The sequence below is a fragment of the Pimephales promelas genome, chromosome 20 (genome assembly GCF_988280905.1).
Source record: "Pimephales promelas chromosome 20, fPimPro1.hap1.1, whole genome shotgun sequence".
NCBI lineage: Eukaryota > Metazoa > Chordata > Actinopteri > Cypriniformes > Leuciscidae > Pimephales > Pimephales promelas.
This window is the reverse complement of record NC_142788.1, coordinates 26,529,339-26,546,993: the sequence shown is the minus strand read 5'-3', so window position 1 is coordinate 26,546,993 and position 17,655 is coordinate 26,529,339. Positions and strand designations below refer to the sequence as shown.

Below are 17,655 nucleotides of genomic sequence, written 5' to 3'. Positions count from 1 at the left end.
TCAAGGATTATGGATAGTGTCCTCTTTGTGGGGACATTTTGTGTTTGTGGGACATTATGGTTTACCTAAACCACACACACACAGGCATGGCTGTTTAGCGACAACCAGTTTTTATTCCAGAGTATTTAGTGGAATAAACACTTTCCTCGTGCAGTCTATGAGGGCTTGTGGCCAAAACAGCTTTTCTGGGTTTTTAAATAACAGCCTGTTTTAGGACCTCTTAAAAATGTACCATTTGCTGCACATAATTTACAACCAATTCAAAATTGACCATAAATTTAGAGGGGGAAAAATTGATGTATTGTATTGTTGATGTATTAAAAACACTTGTAATTTTACGCGCATGATGTAGTGCCTAGCAAGCATGAAAGGGCAACAAAAACAAAGTTAAAATGGTGTAGTAAATGTTAAGTGCAGTTCAACCTCAGGATTGCGTTTCATTTACAACCAGGAGAGGGCGCTATTGTATTGACTTTGAGTCATTGCCGCAGACAGTAGCGAGCGAAACATGCACTTCCGTTGGAGGGTATATACAGTAATATCAATCTATTTTAAAAGAGGTCTAAATTATGAGTATAATAAATGTTGTAGCATCTAATGTTCTCAAAAGTCATAACAGTACCTATTATTTTTTTTTTATAAATCTGTTTAGTAACTCAAACGCTATTTTAAACGTCTGTTTTGTTGCTGGAGAGGTAAACAGTTACTAGCCGCTAATCCTACCTATGAGCAGTAGTAATAATGATGATTGACTTACAACTCACAAAACCGTAAACGAAATGACCTCAAAATATTTCCAAGGAAAATAAAAAGTCACAAACCGCCCCTGTAAACCCAATAGTGCCCAAAACGAGGAGAAAACACACCGCAGCAGAACGAGGGTGAAACGGTTTGTTTACTTCAATCAAAACAAGGGTCAGAGGGAAGAACAGTGAACAAGATCAACCACTGGAATGTACATGAATCGTAATGAAAATCTCACAATACAACAGTGATATCATTCACAAAACCAGCCATATATTCAAGCGCTTACTGGAATGGGATGAAAAAAATAAAACACGCCCTGGTACTTTTCCCTAAAAAGAAAGTCCCGCCATGACATTATTCCAGATTCTTCCTCCTGCCATGACTTTAGAAATGTCAAGTTCTCGGTCTTATATTTGAGAGAGAGAGAGAGAAACACTAGTGGATTTCAGTGGATGTGCACTTTAACAGTCAAGAAAATACTTGAGGAACAAGCCAGATAGGACAGTAGTGATGAAAAGTGATTGAGTCTCGTTCATTCCCCTCATCTCAGTTCAGGAACGGGACCAAAAGCATCCTATCGGAGTAGAGACCATTTGATCTGTTCCTTAGCTGACTGAAGCACCTAGAAATAACAACAAAAAAAACATCCAGTAAAGTGATATAATATTACAATATAATGTAAAACATGAGTATATTACTTAAAACATTTTATATATTTTTTAAATTCACCAAAAATTATTAAATGAAAATATATATTACAAAAAATATGATGTATTAATATATCATCATAATTTGATTCCACAATCAATCTGATAATATGAGGGTTACGGAGATAAAGTGAGACGTTTTTTAGATGTCAAACTTTAAATGAAAGAAACATAACCTGGTGCTCCACTTATAATGGTTGTTATAATTAATCTGATGTGTCATTAGGAGCTCATGAAAGAATATATGAAAGCCAATTTATTATAACCTGAAGTTTTAAATTAGGCAATGCAAAGTAATTAGTTACATTTAATTAGAATGAATTACCATCTTCAGAATCATTTATTTGAAATATTTTGTGTTCCTCTTCAGTAAATCCAATCACTCAGTGAGGACGGATAGACCAAACCACTCCCCAAAAAGCTCACTTGTCTCCAAAGCTACAAAAGGTAATTGAATTTGAATGTGTGTGTGTGTTCTTGACTTATTAATGCCATCATTTTTCTTAAAAGGCACACACACATCCATCAAAACGCAAAATATTAGCTCCTCCTCCTTAAGGCACAGTGATGTCCAAAAGCCTGAAATTATGGGAGAAATTACTAGATTTTCCTAATTTATACCCACAATTTTAAAAAATCCTTAACTAAGGGGGGTAAAAATCCAAAAGTTTAGAGTCATAAGAATTTGCTAACCAAGGCTACATTTATTTGAATAAAAATACTAAAACAGTAATATTGTGAAATATATTCAAATAGAAAACGGTTATATTGCAATAACATATTAAAATTTAAGTCGTCAGTGTCACATGATCCGTCAGAAATCATTCTAATATGCTCAATAATAGTCAATCAATGTACCATCATGATACATTTTTTCAGGTTTTGTAGACAAATATTTTTTGCAATATGTCTTTACTGTCACATTTGATCAATTTAATGCACCCTCACTAAATTAATTTCATTAATTCTTTAATAAACAAAAACTTACTGACCCCAAACTTCTGAACAATAGTGCATCTAAAATGAAAAAGAGCAATAGCAAAACTTTTACATGTAAAGGTGCGAACGTAGAGGGGAACCTTTTAATCGAGTAATGCAGGCGCGGCAAAACATCCAGGAATTAATTCATCATCTTAATTTGCACAAGACGAGGCAAAGCATAACCGTACAGCAGGGAAGACGAGGAGACAGCCATTAATCACCGACACCAAAGGGATACAGGCAGCCTGTCGCAGGCCCTCTTAAACGAGAACATTAATCAGTCCGCACTCACGACTACGCCAGCCGCGGGGAGCCATCGCTGGCAGACAGCCGCCAATAATTAGCCATCATGTTTACATGCGCCAGACACACACCGGAACCCGGCCTAGCGAGTGAAAAGTTCTTAATGTGGGACCGCAGCAGACTCGTTTTCCAAATGAATCGTGGGTAAACGGCAGAGCCGCTATTAAACATAAGAGCCGTGTTCGCGACAGGTGCCGCTGAAGGAAGGGCGTGGACTTCTCTCACCTGAGTGACTGTCTGTTCTGTCAGAGGCACGTCATCGCCCTGGAACGAGATGAGAGAGGGAGATGCTGATGACTTTAGGACTGCTGGCTTGCTTGCTTCCTGTCTCGTACATGCAAGATTATTGGAAATCAAACTTAATAGCTGCCTAGCAAGTACCATAATGCTCATCAGTGGCGTCAGAGCACGAGAGATGAAGCAGAGGCAACAAATACTAATCAGATTAACATTCACATCAGCGTAATGGAAGTCAATAGAGGAGAACAAGAAGTAGTTACCCTCAAAGCAACACGGTGAACCACTTGCTGTGGGTCGCTCTCCAGGATCACACTGCAAAACAGACGATTAATCAGTGCTGCGACCAAAACAATGCGATTTTTAGGCTACGATTGGTTTAAAAAATGCATGCTTCCTTTTTTTGGCCCTCCTTCATAGACAAAACAGGAAAGGATGTGGACAGGATCAGGAAATAACACTCGCCAGAATCAATCTTACGTCGCCCGCATGAGCTCTGCTGGTGTTTTCAGTGGCCGATGTCTACACCCAGAAGGAATCTATAGACTTTTTCTGCATTTTCTCCAATGATTTTTTTTGTTTTATTCTAATCAAGGTATCTGTTTTATTAGTTTATGCATTCCCTGGGAAACGTACCTAAAATCTGGGCGTTGCACTATTTGTTTGAGCTACAGGATTGATATTTATTCATAGTTAAAACTGTTAAACAGAGCTGAAAATGTATGACAGTCTTAGTAGCTGAAAGGAAAATATAATCATAACAGCCAGAATATACAATTAATGTAAAGAGTACCTGATTTATAGTATTTTATGAATGATTTGCCGTTGATTCTGTGTGAGCCTGTGTTATTATTTTTTTAAACACAGTATAAATATAATTATATTAATATTAATGACACAAATTGATTGATTAGAATACTTAAAATATTAATTGTAATAAATGACAATGTAATAAAATCCATAAAATTTCTGTAGGTCAACTAGTAGAGCACAGTAGGTCTGACTCCCAGAGAATGCACATACTGCTTTGGATAAGACCATCTGACAAATATATGAATGTAATTATAAGATACACCAAGGTTTATAGGTTTGGGTTCGAGAAGATTTTTTTTTTTAACTTAACCTTCTAGGCGCCACGGTTGAGTTTACTCGACAAGTGAATAAAATGCCTGATTTTGTCAAATTGGGTGTCAAATATCGTTCGACATCCTCTCCACTGGATGGCAGACATGTCCTACTTCATCCCCGACTCAAAAAACGTCATGTTTCCATACAAAATGCTCAAGTTAGAGCATATTAAATCAGTGCGATCAAAAGCGGAGCTAGTGTGAGAGTGAGCCACTTTATTGTTGTTCAAATTGATTTACAGTTTGTTTACTACTTACTATATAGCTGAGCATTCAGTATTGTGCAATATAGCATACAGAAGGTGATGGATATTTTGTGGGGAAAGAAAGAAGTGCTGCATTTTATCATTTAAACGTGACTTTTCATGAAAATTCTATAATCCAAGATTGCCGCCACCATATGACGTCATGATACACAAATTAGATGGGATAATGTAATCCCTACATAAACTTTGGATCATCCTTAATATTTCTCAAATTTACATAAAGTCTCTATCTTTTATCACTTTTAAGATATAGCCTTTTAAAATAAAGATGTCAAAATCGAATGTTTTATTAGCCTAAAGGGTTAATACTTTTATTCTGATGCATCAAATTGATCAAAAGGGACAGTAAAGACATTTATAATGTCAGAGAAGATTTCTATTTCAAATAAATTGCTGTTCTTTTCAACTTTATACTCAAAGAATCGCTCAATTGAGAACGATACACTTTTTATCAGATAAGACGACGTGCGCATAAACTATGATGGAAACTCGTTTACTGAATAAATCCCTCGATGGCCAACAAAAGAACTCACGTAACTTTGCCTCAACAGTGGATGTGATTGGATAACTGATTGGATGACTATAAAATGCCTGAGCCAAATTGATTTGGTTTAATTCCCTGCCAGAAGCATCTCACATGATTGTGTTCCCAACACCAGGCATCTGAACGCAAGATAACATGACAGCGTTTATTGCATTTTGTCTTTGTCATTTATGATGTAGGACAGAAGAGCCACAGGGGCTTTACCGATTGCAGCAACTTCTAATTTTATTACAGATATTTAGTGCCAATTTCCCAGGAAGTGTCGATTTTGTTCTCTTGAACACATGGGATGGAAATGGTGCTTTATTCGCAAACGTTTTATGCAATATTCCTATTTTATCTTTATACCAGCATTCCTCTCTAGCATTTTGAGCAGATTCTTAAACACCTCTGATTGGCTATTGCACTCACACGCTCAAAATGCTATTGGGAAATATTGGTATAATCACATTTTTTAAATTTCACAACACTAATGACTTAAAAAATAAATGCAGAATTGGTGAGACGCATTTCAAAAACATTCGAAAATCTTACCGACCCCAAACTTTTGAACGATAGTGTACGTACAGCAAGATCTCTATGGAACAATATAGTTTGCTTCTGTTTGACTCTCTTTTTTTTTCTTTTTCTTTAACTGTAATAAGTTTGAATACATTCATTATGGCTTACCCTCCATCAACAATCTCATCAACGGCCAGGAACAGACCCTCCATATTTTCAAGCAGGGCTCGCTTTTCCACATTTTTCCTAAAAAGAGGAAGAAAACAATCAAAGTCAAACTTTTTTGGGGGGAGGGTTCCTGAGAGAGACCATATAACTCCTAATGGGAAAAATCTTTCCAACAGTACCTCAACATTTGGCTCAGGGAATCAAAGAGACAATTCAACACTGACATAAGCATCAGCTGTGTAAAGAAAGACAATGACACTTATGAGATTCACACGGTTATGATAAGACAATACTGGATGAAGTATAAAGCATTACCTCATTTTCATGGGAGCTGCCGATTACGTAGAAATACAGATCAATATTGCTCTTGTACACAACCGTTAGACCCTCCAGCAATGCTATTTCACCTGTGTGGAAGAGAGGAAGAATGACTCCCAGATTTGACTTTATGTTGGCCAACACAAGACTGACAGTAACATTATCACTTACTGTCTGTCCTGTGTGTCTTGTTGAAGATGTTCTTCTCAAAGGCTTTCTGCTCTTTCACTGTGGGGTACGTGTCATCATAATACTGAAACAAACACACCTCAATATATGAAGCTTATAATAAAGACAGAGCACTTCTATATAACTGAAATGCTAATAAACACTCTTTCATACACCTTATGCAAACAAAAAGCTTATGTTTCTAAAGGGTGCGAGTTTGAAAATGACAGACTGTTATATGGTTTTGAATAACATGAGGGCGAGTAAATGATGATGATGATGACAGAATCCTAAAACATGATCACAACTTTACTGAACACACAATCTTCTACACGGCGTCTGACTGATAGTTCATACTTTTTAGCAAGTGAACAGCCTTTTAGTGTAATCCTAAAAATGTCCCTCTTGGGGTGTTTTTTTTAATGACATGAGGATTAATGAAAGAATTTTCATTTGTGGGTGAACTATCCCTTTAAATAATCCCTGTATATCAACTCAGATCTGATCATCATCCTGATGTTCATCATCTGATGATCTCACCTTAGCATAAAGTCTCTCTCCGTCATTGTCCATGATCAGAACAGCTTTTACAGTGTACAGAGAGGGCTCCTGTCAAAGCACAGACACAAACATGACAGATGACCAATGAGTTACAGTCAAATGAATCAGCTGATCAGGATAAAGGTTGAATAGACGTATAACTGTAGCTCAGATGCCCATCAGCAACTGCTGAGGCTGTAAAGTCAATATTATAATGTAATATTTTAATATAATCTTTAACCTTTAAAAATAATAATTATCCTATACACGCTGTTGCTAAACTCGTATGATTGATTAGTGATTTATAATTTGGCGGATGTAGCGTACGGGCTATTTAACGGGCAACAGAGTAGATTTAAGTGCTAACGGATGATTTACACTTATATATATATTGATATATATATATTGGTATATAGAGATAAAATCTTATTACCAGTATTAGCGTATCCATTTTGTACTGTGCAGAAGTCGCTTAGCTCCGTGTATTGAGTTCCTGCGTATGTGTACTTCCGCTTACGACATGAGGTAAAAGGGCAAAACTAAGCGGAAGTATTTTGTAGCGTTATTGATTATTGCGGGAAAATATTACAGGAAATAAATTAATCCGTATATTTTGAATTGGTCTACCCAAAGCGGTTATTATTATATTATCTTTATTATTATTTTTAAAATAAAACAATAAAAAACATTAAAACAATAACGTAAACATTACAATACAATCTTCTAAACACTACAATACACAGTCTAGAAGCACGCAAATCATAAGTATCCAGCTGTCTAAAATATTTGTGTCTATGGCCTGTTTGGCTACTTGTCAAAATGTCGGAAAATGTCCTAACAAATTACATGAAATTTTCTATTTAATCTATAAATGCAACTATTTATAATTCTATTGTATTTAATCTGTAAATGCAAATGAACCCTTATTCATCGTGTGGTGTCGTTGAAAGCCCTTTGAAGCTGCACTGAAACTGCCATTTGGACCTTGAACCGTTTGGTTCCCAATGAAGTCCATTATATTGAGAAAATCCTGGAATGTTTTCATCAAAAACCTTAATTTCTTTTCAACTGAAGAAAGAATGACATGGACATCTTGGATGACAGGGGGGTGAGTAAATTATCAGCAAAAGTTTTTTTTTTAAAGTGAACCACTCCTTTAATGGCAACGTTAGCAAAAAGTTCTTAGAACTTACTTTTGTTTGGGAACCAATCATGATCACAGAAAACTCTTAAACAACTAAATCAGTTTGATTACCAACTAAACTAACTAATTAATAGCTACTAATTAGGCCTGTTCACTTTAAAAGTTTTAGATTAAACAAATCTAATCCAATTGATAAAAGGGAGATGTCGAGAGTAAAAAAAAAAATGGTAGGCCTACAAATGAAAGTAAAATTCCGATTTACAAACTTTTCATACTTCAATATGCATGTGTCCTATTAGTCATGTGTGTGTTAAAGGATAATATCAACCTCAAAAAACATTTTTATTTCAGAATTTCAAAACAAAACTTGCTCCTATTTACATAGTGTTTTACAGACGTATTCCTAAAGGTGATTCACAGTCTACCTGGGTACGATGACTTCATCATGCTTCCAGAAATTAAAAAAAAAGCAGACCAGTAGTTCTAAAACTCTGGCTCTCAGGACCAGACGCTTAGTCAAAGACAAGTGATTCGGATCCTGATTATGAAAAACTGATTGGGTTTGGAATCTGTTTGCTCTCCGTGAATGACACACTGGCCTCAATGACACAAGTCCTCCTCAAAATTGCATATGCTTCCAGCCTGTCCTGTTTTTTCAGAGATAATTTAAGAGATCCTCCTACAACTGGGGATCATAATTACACTGGTCACTTTTTCTGGGAAGCACCACTGTGAAAACGAATCCGTACAGGGGTTTTCCCTGCGCGGCTCACGGCTCTTTACTACAGCGGCTACGCTGACATCAGAGGTCACTTGTTTTGTTCTCAGACTTAGAAAACCGTTTAATCTGGAGATCTGTGGTGGGATAACCTGTAAGTAAAGCTCACAATACTATTCTGAACGTGTTGGATACTTGAGTCTTGAAGCACAAAATACAAAAAGTGTCTATTCTTAATAGAGATGTTCCATATTGTTCAGTAAGGTGGCTCACCAGCGAGTTTCGCAATGAAACACTGGGTTTTCACAACTTTACCACGAAGAACATTTCGAAATTACCCTATTATATCAGAGAGGATACAGTATGTGTTTCCTTGGTGTCTTTTTTTTCTTTAGGTATTCTTATGTCACACTGAGAGTCAGCTTCACAGTGCTGTTCACAGATCAAGAATCTTTTTTTTTTTTCAGTTTTCATGCATATATATATTATATTATATTATATTATATTATTTGCCATGTTCATTATATAGGCTACTGCTTTTTAAAAGTGTGGGGTCAGTTTGATTATTTATTTATTTCATGAAAGACTTAAATTAAGCTATACTTAATTAAGATACTTACTCTTATTCAGTGACAGTAAAGACAAGTGCTGTTCTTTGTTCTTTATTCACCAAAGAAAACATTTTATTGTGTTTTACACAAAAATAAAAGTTAATTTAAGCAATGTTTTAAACATTGATAATAATACAAAATGTTTATTGAGCAGGAAATCAGCATTATAATGATTTATGAAGGATCATGTGACACTGAAGACTGAAGTAATGATGCTGACAATTCAGCTTTGCATCATAATATTTTTATATCTAAAAATATATTTTAAAATATATATCCATAAAGCTATTTTAATTGGTAATATTTTGCAATATTACATATTTTTATATTTGAAAAAAAAAAAATCTGTAATATTGCAATACATATATAATGCATTTTTGATCATACCATGGTGCTGTTCCCAAAACAATATATATTTTTATTTTCAGCCTATATTCAGTGTAGCATTTGTGGAGGTCAATTGGATTTTTTAAAAAACATATTAAAACGTATAGCAAACATTTTGGTGTGTTTATAGTAAATCTGTGAGTGTTTATAGTTGCAACCATTTAGAGCTTGTTGTACTTGTTGCAATCCATGTGTTACGTTCATAAGGCCTACAATGATCGGCAGTTGATTATTATCGAATCATTTCTAAATCACTACTTAAGTCTTTTACATAAAGACTTAAGTAGTGATACATAAAGTCTTTGACTCCTTAAATAGCACTGCTCTAATGGTTCATCTCATGTAAAAAAAAAATATTTTCATGATTTGTAATCGCAACATTTTTTTCTTTTGTCAAATCAACTTAGATAATTTATGTAGTTCAGATAACATAATATTTTGAGTTTCTGGTGATTAAATTAATCTCCTTCATTGTATTAACTCAATTTTTCCATTTCAATGAACTTAAAATTGTAAGGCAGCTAGGTTACTTATTTTTTAAACCAAGTTAAACCATAAATATTTTTTTTACAGTAGTCAAATGTATAGTGGAAATATTTTCAAGAGAGATGATCTTAGAATCCTATTTGTCACCAAACAATCGTTACACCTGACAGACTCCAAATGAGGAACCTGCGCCCACAGTATCATTGCGCATAACTGTGTCCCAATAGTGCTTGAGATAAAACTCTTCAGATAATCGGACGTCTTTCACAATAAGATCTTTATCTGTGCGGTCACGGCATGGTACGTGTCCGCTCATCTTTTCCACACCGTATCAGAAGGGCATTGTTGAACTTCTCATCATCATCATACTGGCCTGTGATGAGTGTCTGACATGACGGTGGCTCTGTATCCCACCGGTTCCCAGTGTGTGCTTGGGTGTGGTGAGAGTTGTGGTTGCAGAAGGAGAGGAGAGCAGGGGGAAAGGGGATGTTGGGTGGCGGAAGCTCTGCTGAGCGCTGATAAAGGCTTGTCTAGGTGCTTATGCTAACTGTTGTGGTTTCTGGCATGAGACGGGGGTAGAGGGGAGCTGCTTACATGATCGTGGCATTCTTTAATTCACCCGGCCAGCTCTATTGCACAATGAAGCATGGGGTTCAAAAATGCATCTAGCAGGAGTTCACATGGTGAATGTCCCAAATTTGTCTTATTTGATGTGCATAAATGACCTATAGCGTGGATTCTTAAATATTTCTGCAGGTGACATTATAGCTTTTCTTGGCCTTAAATATTTCAATATTTCTGCTTATTTGCAGTTTTAAATGATAAAATCCTTTAGTAACATATGTTTTGATCCTGACTATTTGCAGGCATGCATATGGATCTGTGTATAGTAAACTAGTCCGCACTGGACTGTGAGTTGAATTAAAAACATATACTTTATTTGAGGTTTAAGGGAATGCTATTTATTTAGAGCTGTTGCAGTATATATATTTTGCATTGGATGAAATTACGTTACTCTTGATTACTCATACACATATTTTCCACTTTTCCCAGCAGCAGAATGAATTTTCCCAATGGACCACAAACCAAAGACATGAATGCTCTCATCATAAGTAGCTCGGGAAGATTTTCCATGTAATTGAAAACGTGTTCTCATGTTTACTTGTGGCTAATGACAATCGGATAGTAATGTTGTGTTTTTGGACAGGAAAAATTAGTTCAAAATTTATTTTTAATGTTTTCGAAAGACTCCAATTATGTGATTAAAAATACAGTAAAAGCTATAATATTGTGAAATATTATTACTAATGAACATACCTGTTTTCTATGTTAATATATTTTGAAATGTTTTTTATCTTTATATTTGAAATATAAAGCTTTTCTAACATTATGAATGTCTTTACTGACACGTATGATCAACTTAATGTCCTCGCTAAATAAAAGTTTTCTTTTTTTAAAAATTAAATCTAAATCTTGAGCTTTTGCACAGTAGTTCAAATTTAAATAAATAAATATAAATTAATATATAGATACACTAAATATTATTATATTACATAAAAAATATAAAGGTTGAAAAAAGAAAATTATCACAGGCCTATATTTTATTAGTGCTATCAGTTCGATCAAATCATGATTAATCCCATCTAACATAAAAGTTATATATATATATATATATATATATACCCAATTATATATATATATATTTGATAGATTCAATTAATCACAATAAAATAATTTAAAAGTGCTATATGTATATATATATATATATATATATATATATATATATATATATATATATGAAGAGTTCAGATGCAAAAGCCTCTAAGTGCCATTTGAAATTTTTTTCTAGAATGATCATTTTTATCAAGCTTGTATATTTAAGTTCAGAAATTTCACTTAAATGGCAATTCATAGGTAATCATCATTGTCATTTAAGTGAAATTACTGAACTTAAATATATAATCTAAAATGATCATTTTAGAAGAAAATTTCAAATGGCACTTAGAGGCTTTTGCATCTGAACTCTTCATATATATATATGTGTATATATATATATATAATTTATTTATTTTTACTTGTATAGAATGTCTTACTCTTACTCTTAGAAACTCCAGTTTTTATCAACTTTCTTCTTTTTTTAAGGAAAAAATATAATCCGAAACTTTAAAATAAAACAAAAAAAATCCAATGAGTTTCCTCTTACCTATATAGGAAGCAGGAAGAATAGAAATAGTTGGATGGGTCAGGATGGTGTCATGGGGCTGTTTCACTTCCTGTGGTCAAACCATAGAGGGTCAAGAGCATCACGAGGCCACAACGTGACAGAGGGTCAAATGAATACAGAAATACATTAAAACACATTAAAATATACAATGAACAGCAAGAATAAATAGATGAAAAGGACAAGGTCACACAGCAGTGAGATATTGAACTGTGCGAGCGACTCGATGACCTGAACTATGTGTGGAGAGAGACAGAACGGCTGTTTAGGTTGGAACACGCCAAATCCCAAACCACTGTGGTGGATGTAATAGCAGGCTGTTTTCATGTGTGTGTTTGTAGGTGGTGGAGTCGGGTGGGTGGGTGGGTGCTAGGAATCAAGGCTTGGGAAGTCCCGTCTCTCTGGTTCCTGGCATGCGCCCACCTCTTTGGACGATGTCAGCCACCTACGTCCATCATTATGGTGCATTTACATACAAACATATTAATGCGTGGGAATGAAAACACCGCATTGTAAACGACGAGCTTGAACAAGTATCATGAAACCACGGGCACAACGCTCTAACAAGCCTTGATAAGCAGTTTTTAGTCATAGCTTTCTTGTTCATAGTAGGCTACTCAACCACGCTTTCGAGCTTCTAATATGTTGACATTTTTTATTGGAAATTCTCTTCATGGCTGTCTTTGGTTTCTAATGATTGTGGAGCGCATCACCGGAATGATCGTGTAATATTGAGAACTTTAAGAACCAAGCACACATTAAATGTTTGCTTCAGAAGCTCAACGCATAAATTTGTCTTTACATTATAAATATATTCTATGCAATTTGACAGATATTACATGTTTTGCTTTATCATATGTTGATGGGGTTATTTTATTGAGATAATGTAATTTAAAAATCTTTGTTTTTCAGTAGACGCTTTTTTGATTATCACAAAACTTGCAATGCATAGTTTAGAGTAATATTTAAAGGAGTAGTTCACTTTTAAAAAAAACTTTTGCTGATAATTTCCTCACCCCCATGTCATCCAAGATGTCCATGTCTTTCTTTCTTCAGTCGAAAAGATTTGAAGGTTTTTGATGAAAACATTCCAGGATTTTCTCCATATAATGGACTTCAATGGGGACCAAACGGTTCAAGGTCCAAAAGACAGTTTCAGTGCAGCTTCAAAGGGCTTTAAACGATTCCAGACGATGAATAAGAGTCTTATCTAGCGAAACGATCACTCATTTCAAAAATAAAAAAAGTTTTAAGTTTTATAAGCACAAATGCTCGCCTTGCTCTGCTCTGTTCGGCTTTTGTTCGAACTCGTTCATCAAAATGAAAAAATCTTTTTTCGAGTCATGACTCAAAGGGTCCTAGATAAGACCCTAATTCATCGTCTGGTGTCTTTTAAAGCCCTTTGAAGCTGCACTGAAACTCTCATTTGGAACTTGAACCGTTTGGTTCCCATTGAAGTCCATTATATGGAGAAAAATCCTGGAATGTTTTCATCAAAAACCTGAATTTCTTTTCGACTGAAGAAAGAAAGACCTGGACATCTTGGATGACATGGGGGTGAGTAAATTATCAGCAAACGTTTTTTAAAAGTGAATTACTTCTTTAAATAAGAGAGAGAGAGAGACAAATGTATTCAATAAAAGTAATATTGTTTATTTATATGTTTCTCGACCAGAAGTGCAACCGCAAGCACTCCAATGGCAGTCCTTAATGACCGTGGACCATCATGCACCTGAATGCTCTTAAAGGGGTGTATTATCGAGGGTGGGTGTAACCTGATAAGGCATCGGTCAAATAAAATTAAGCACTTCAAATGAACAAGGAAAACACAGCTTTTCACCTCGCCTGACGATTGTGCCTGAACAATCCTACCGATTGTCCCGTGTGTGTGATTTCGGAAGGACTTCATCAAGGACTCGAATGGTCACTTGCAATGTAAGACACGCTCTTCCACCCTCCCGTCCCCCCCGCTTTCACTGGCTGTTTGTGGTTGTGCGGCAGATACAGGAACAATGTGGCCTTTCTTACCTGTTGAAGGTGTACATTCCATCCCTACTAAAGCAAGTCAGAAAACAGCCCCTCCTCCGCACAGCAATCCCAGATTTAACTCCAGGTGCGCCTGTTCATAGTGTCTGTGTTCAAACCATATCCCTCACATGGGTGTGCATGCTCACCTAAGGTCATTTTTGCACCCCATGAAACACATGGTTCTTGTACTGAGGAAGTGATAGACTTTAGGACACGTACACACCTAAGCTGTGGATGGGAATCCGTTGTCCATAAACCACAATCTGAAGGGTCTAAATGTATATTTGGTCTGGGAAGTCCACAAGTGAGAGCTTATATATATATATCCGTGGCTTAACCGCTTTTTGTTGTTTTTAGTTGTTGTGGGTACTGTATTTTAAACATATTAAAGTGCAAGTGTTGCATTTAGGAGGACAAAAAGTGTGGGTGCTTTACAGGAAACCTGCTTGCATCGCCCATAGACCCATCCCATTTGTGTGAGTGACAGCCAAAAGCAGACAGGGTGAGTGGGAGAAAGAGTGAATGAGAGAGAAAGACAGGTTGAGCGCATGCACACTTGTAGTTCAAAACTAAGAGCATGCGGCGGACTCTTTCACTCTGCTGTTTAACACAGGGGTCACTGGTTTCTGCTCACAGGATAATATGATGTTGTGAAGACGTTTTCATCTGAGCTCAGTGCTTAAGGAAATGCTAATAAGGTACAGTTTGTTATTTCATCTTTTTTGAGGGCTTTATTGGGAAGTTTTTCTAGTAAATATGGCAGTTGTTGACAGATATTGAGCAATTCTGGTTTACTTTCAAATTCTAAATGACATTTTTTGAGTCATAATTGTTGTCATAAGAGTGTTAACTTTCTTGCTTAAAAAGTAGAATAGTGTTTACTTTTTTGCGACTTGAAATTGTCTTGATTATTATGTCTTGATTAAAGTGTCAAAGAAATTATGTGTGTGTGTGTGTGTGTGTGTGTATATATATATATATATATATATATATATATATATATATATATATATGTATGCCTATGAGATCATTTTACATTGAAGTATTAACTTTTGAAAAGTTTATTTTGAAAAAAAGTGCTTCATAGAAGACTTTAAAATATATGTGCATGGTTATTTCTTTCTCTAAACTCTTTTCAATCTTCATTTGACGTGAACCACTCCAGTCACTTTTTGATGATCACAAATGTTGTAATGTGTAGTTTAGAGTAATGTTACAAAAATGAGAGAGAAAATTGTATTAAATTAAGGAAAATATTGTTTTTCATCTTTCTTGCTTACTATTAGCTCATGTACACTGCTAGTGGTTAGTTAGTACCACAGCTGATGTTGAAACTTGGGAGGCCTGTCCCACAGCCCTGTCCCCTACTAGTCAAAGGAAATAAGCTAGACACCGCGGTAAAGGCAGGATATATGTCTTTTACCCTCAAAATGTCAAAAGGAAAGAAGTGTTTTGTTAAATATCTCACCACACATGAAATACAAAACCATTAGATTATTGCCGTCACCTCCTGTCAAACTTGTACCTGACCTTGTACCTTTCAAAATTGATTAAAATTGGTATTGTTTCTGGCAAAAAATAACCAGCATTCATACAAAATGTTCACTCTTGTAAAATTGTTCAATTGAATAGAAACATAACAGTTTTTCTCATTGCTACAGTTAAAACGTATGTGCGATACATAGCAGAATGACATCTGAATGCAAAGTTGCATTGTTTTTATCGCACCAGATTATATGCCCAATTTAACAGAAACCCGCCATAAACATTTCAAGCAGTTGTTTTGTATAAAAAGGCTTCACCAATAAAAGACAACCACCAGATAATGAGGCATCTGTTTCACACAACCATACAAACAGGATAAGAACACAGTGGTAACCGGAATGAATGCTAATGCACATTAAATATCACTATACATCAGCTCATTTATTATCAACATGAAGTAGCGTACTGAGAAAGTCTTCCTGACATTCTGATGTCTGTGGTTAGGCCCCTGCCTTCGTTTACTGGAGAACAGGCTGGCTCCCGAAAGATTGTCTTATCAAGGGTTGACATTACTGTTCGAAAAGCCAGCTGATAGGACAAATCCAGCACCACGAAACTTCATGTCCATGACACAACATGACATTTGGGGGACATGGGAAGGGAAACAGTTTAATATATATATATATATAAGGTTCATTTTTGAAGTTCAGAGTGACATCATCCTCGGTTTACGGGTGTTTAGATGGATGGAAATGTACTCAAGTGAGTTTCAGTTCTTAAGATTGTTGACATGTGGTCACAACTGACCTATATTACCCGTTACTAGCGTGTGTCTATTCTCTTTCATGTTCGACAAATACAAAAAAAAAATGTTCAAAATGATTTCTTTTAATGTTTTAGATTGATTCACGGCATCAGGGGTCTGTCCTGAATGTGTTCAGCAATCAACGGTGTATTTCCCCTGAGGATCAGCTGTGAGGTGAGTATCTATATGAGGAAAATTATACTATAAATCAGCTGTTTTCCCAACTAGAAAAAGCGGGAATAATTAAAAAAATAATCTGCTTATACATTGCTAAAAATGACTTTAGTCGTTTCAGTTAAGAAACATTATTCAAAATAAAACTCATGAGAATTTAATCTATTTTACAAGTGTATTTTCTCTTACTGCAGTAGAATATTTTTACTTCAAACTCAACAAAAAAAAGTTAACAAAAAAAGTCAAAATACAGACATAAAATGTAATTTTGAATAATGTAAAAAAGTACTATTGAAAAATTAATTCAAAAGAATAGTGTTGCTTCGTTGAAGACATTGAAATATGCATATGGTTATTTATTGGTCTACACTTTTACACAAAAATTACAATGCATGGCTTAGCCTTAGAGTGATTTTAGAGTTCAAGTTTAAAAAATAAGAGAGAAAAATTAATCAAAGTAAATATTGCTTATCTTTCTTGTTTACCATTGACTCGTTTACACATATTGTGTGCATGTAAATGCATGTGCTGAAAAAGTTGTCTTGTGCAGTCTAAATTGATCTTGTTCCAAGGATTTTTACATATTTTAAGTGAGAAATACATATTTAAATGTCAAAAATACAAGTTTAATTTTATTTATTTATTTTGCATGGTGCAACAGTCCATGTCAAGTTTTCCAAAAAAACTGCATTTAATTTCAAGGGACTGGCAAACCCAGGAAGACTGCATGGGGAGGTGTCGATGTCCACCAATGTCACTGGATTCCGGGCACATCGTTCCCCCCAGCATTTGGAGATGGACTTGGCCTGGCAGGAACTGATGGCCATCACAGATCTTCAGGTCGGTACACTGGAACACCCCACCAGGTTCCTCTTTTACATGCACAAACACCACAACTCAAGAAAATATCGGATTATTTTGAGGTAGGCTACAGCCAATCATTTTAGAGTTAGTGCAAGCTGCCGTAGTGAAACGATGGCCTTATTGCA

General features: G+C 35.4%; 2 protein-coding genes across 5 annotated transcripts in view; one reads left to right on the top strand and one right to left on the bottom strand.

Moving 5' to 3' along the window:
• Nucleotides 1-17,655, top strand: part of nfe2 (nuclear factor, erythroid 2) — a 46,411-nt gene that overhangs the window by 20,449 nt on the left and 8,307 nt on the right. Inside the window, exons 1-3 of one of the 3 annotated variants that reach the window (XM_089124622.1) lie at nt 7,345-7,715; nt 16,588-16,666; nt 17,369-17,506. In XM_089124622.1, the coding sequence (XP_088980748.1) occupies nt 16,619-16,666; nt 17,369-17,506 (186 nt within the window). In that variant the 5' untranslated portion in view covers nt 7,345-7,715; nt 16,588-16,618. Of the gene's footprint in view, nt 1-7,344; nt 7,716-14,444; nt 14,901-16,587; nt 16,667-17,368; nt 17,507-17,655 lie in introns of those variants that run through there. The other 2 variants (XM_039651485.2, XM_089124621.1) reach the window with 2 other exon arrangements.
• copz1 (coat protein complex I subunit zeta 1) lies at nt 878-7,148 on the bottom strand. Of its 2 annotated transcripts, none has more exons than XM_039652885.2 (9): nt 7,041-7,148; nt 6,608-6,676; nt 6,071-6,152; nt 5,897-5,988; nt 5,761-5,816; nt 5,582-5,659; nt 3,239-3,290; nt 2,964-3,062; nt 878-1,369 (listed from the first exon to the last, which is right to left on the bottom strand). In XM_039652885.2, the coding sequence occupies exons 1-9, from the start codon at nt 7,056-7,058 to the stop codon at nt 1,322-1,324; spliced, it is 594 nt and encodes a 197-aa protein (XP_039508819.1). In that variant the 5' UTR covers nt 7,059-7,148; the 3' UTR covers nt 878-1,321. The 2 variants fall into 2 exon arrangements, with proteins under 2 accessions (XP_039508819.1, XP_039508820.1); XM_039652886.2 differs by having other exon boundaries at nt 2,964-3,002.

What these genes read in the sequence shown, in the direction of transcription:
- copz1 (XM_039652885.2), bottom strand. An exon ending in GATGAGATTGTTGATGGAGG is followed by an intron (nt 3,291 to 5,581) that starts GTAAGCCATAAT and finishes TCTGTTTTGCAG; the next exon opens with TGTGATCCTGGAGAGCGACC. An exon ending in TTCACCGTGTTGCTTTGAGG is followed by an intron (nt 3,063 to 3,238) that starts GTAACTACTTCT and finishes TGTACGAGACAG; the next exon opens with GAAGCAAGCAAGCCAGCAGT.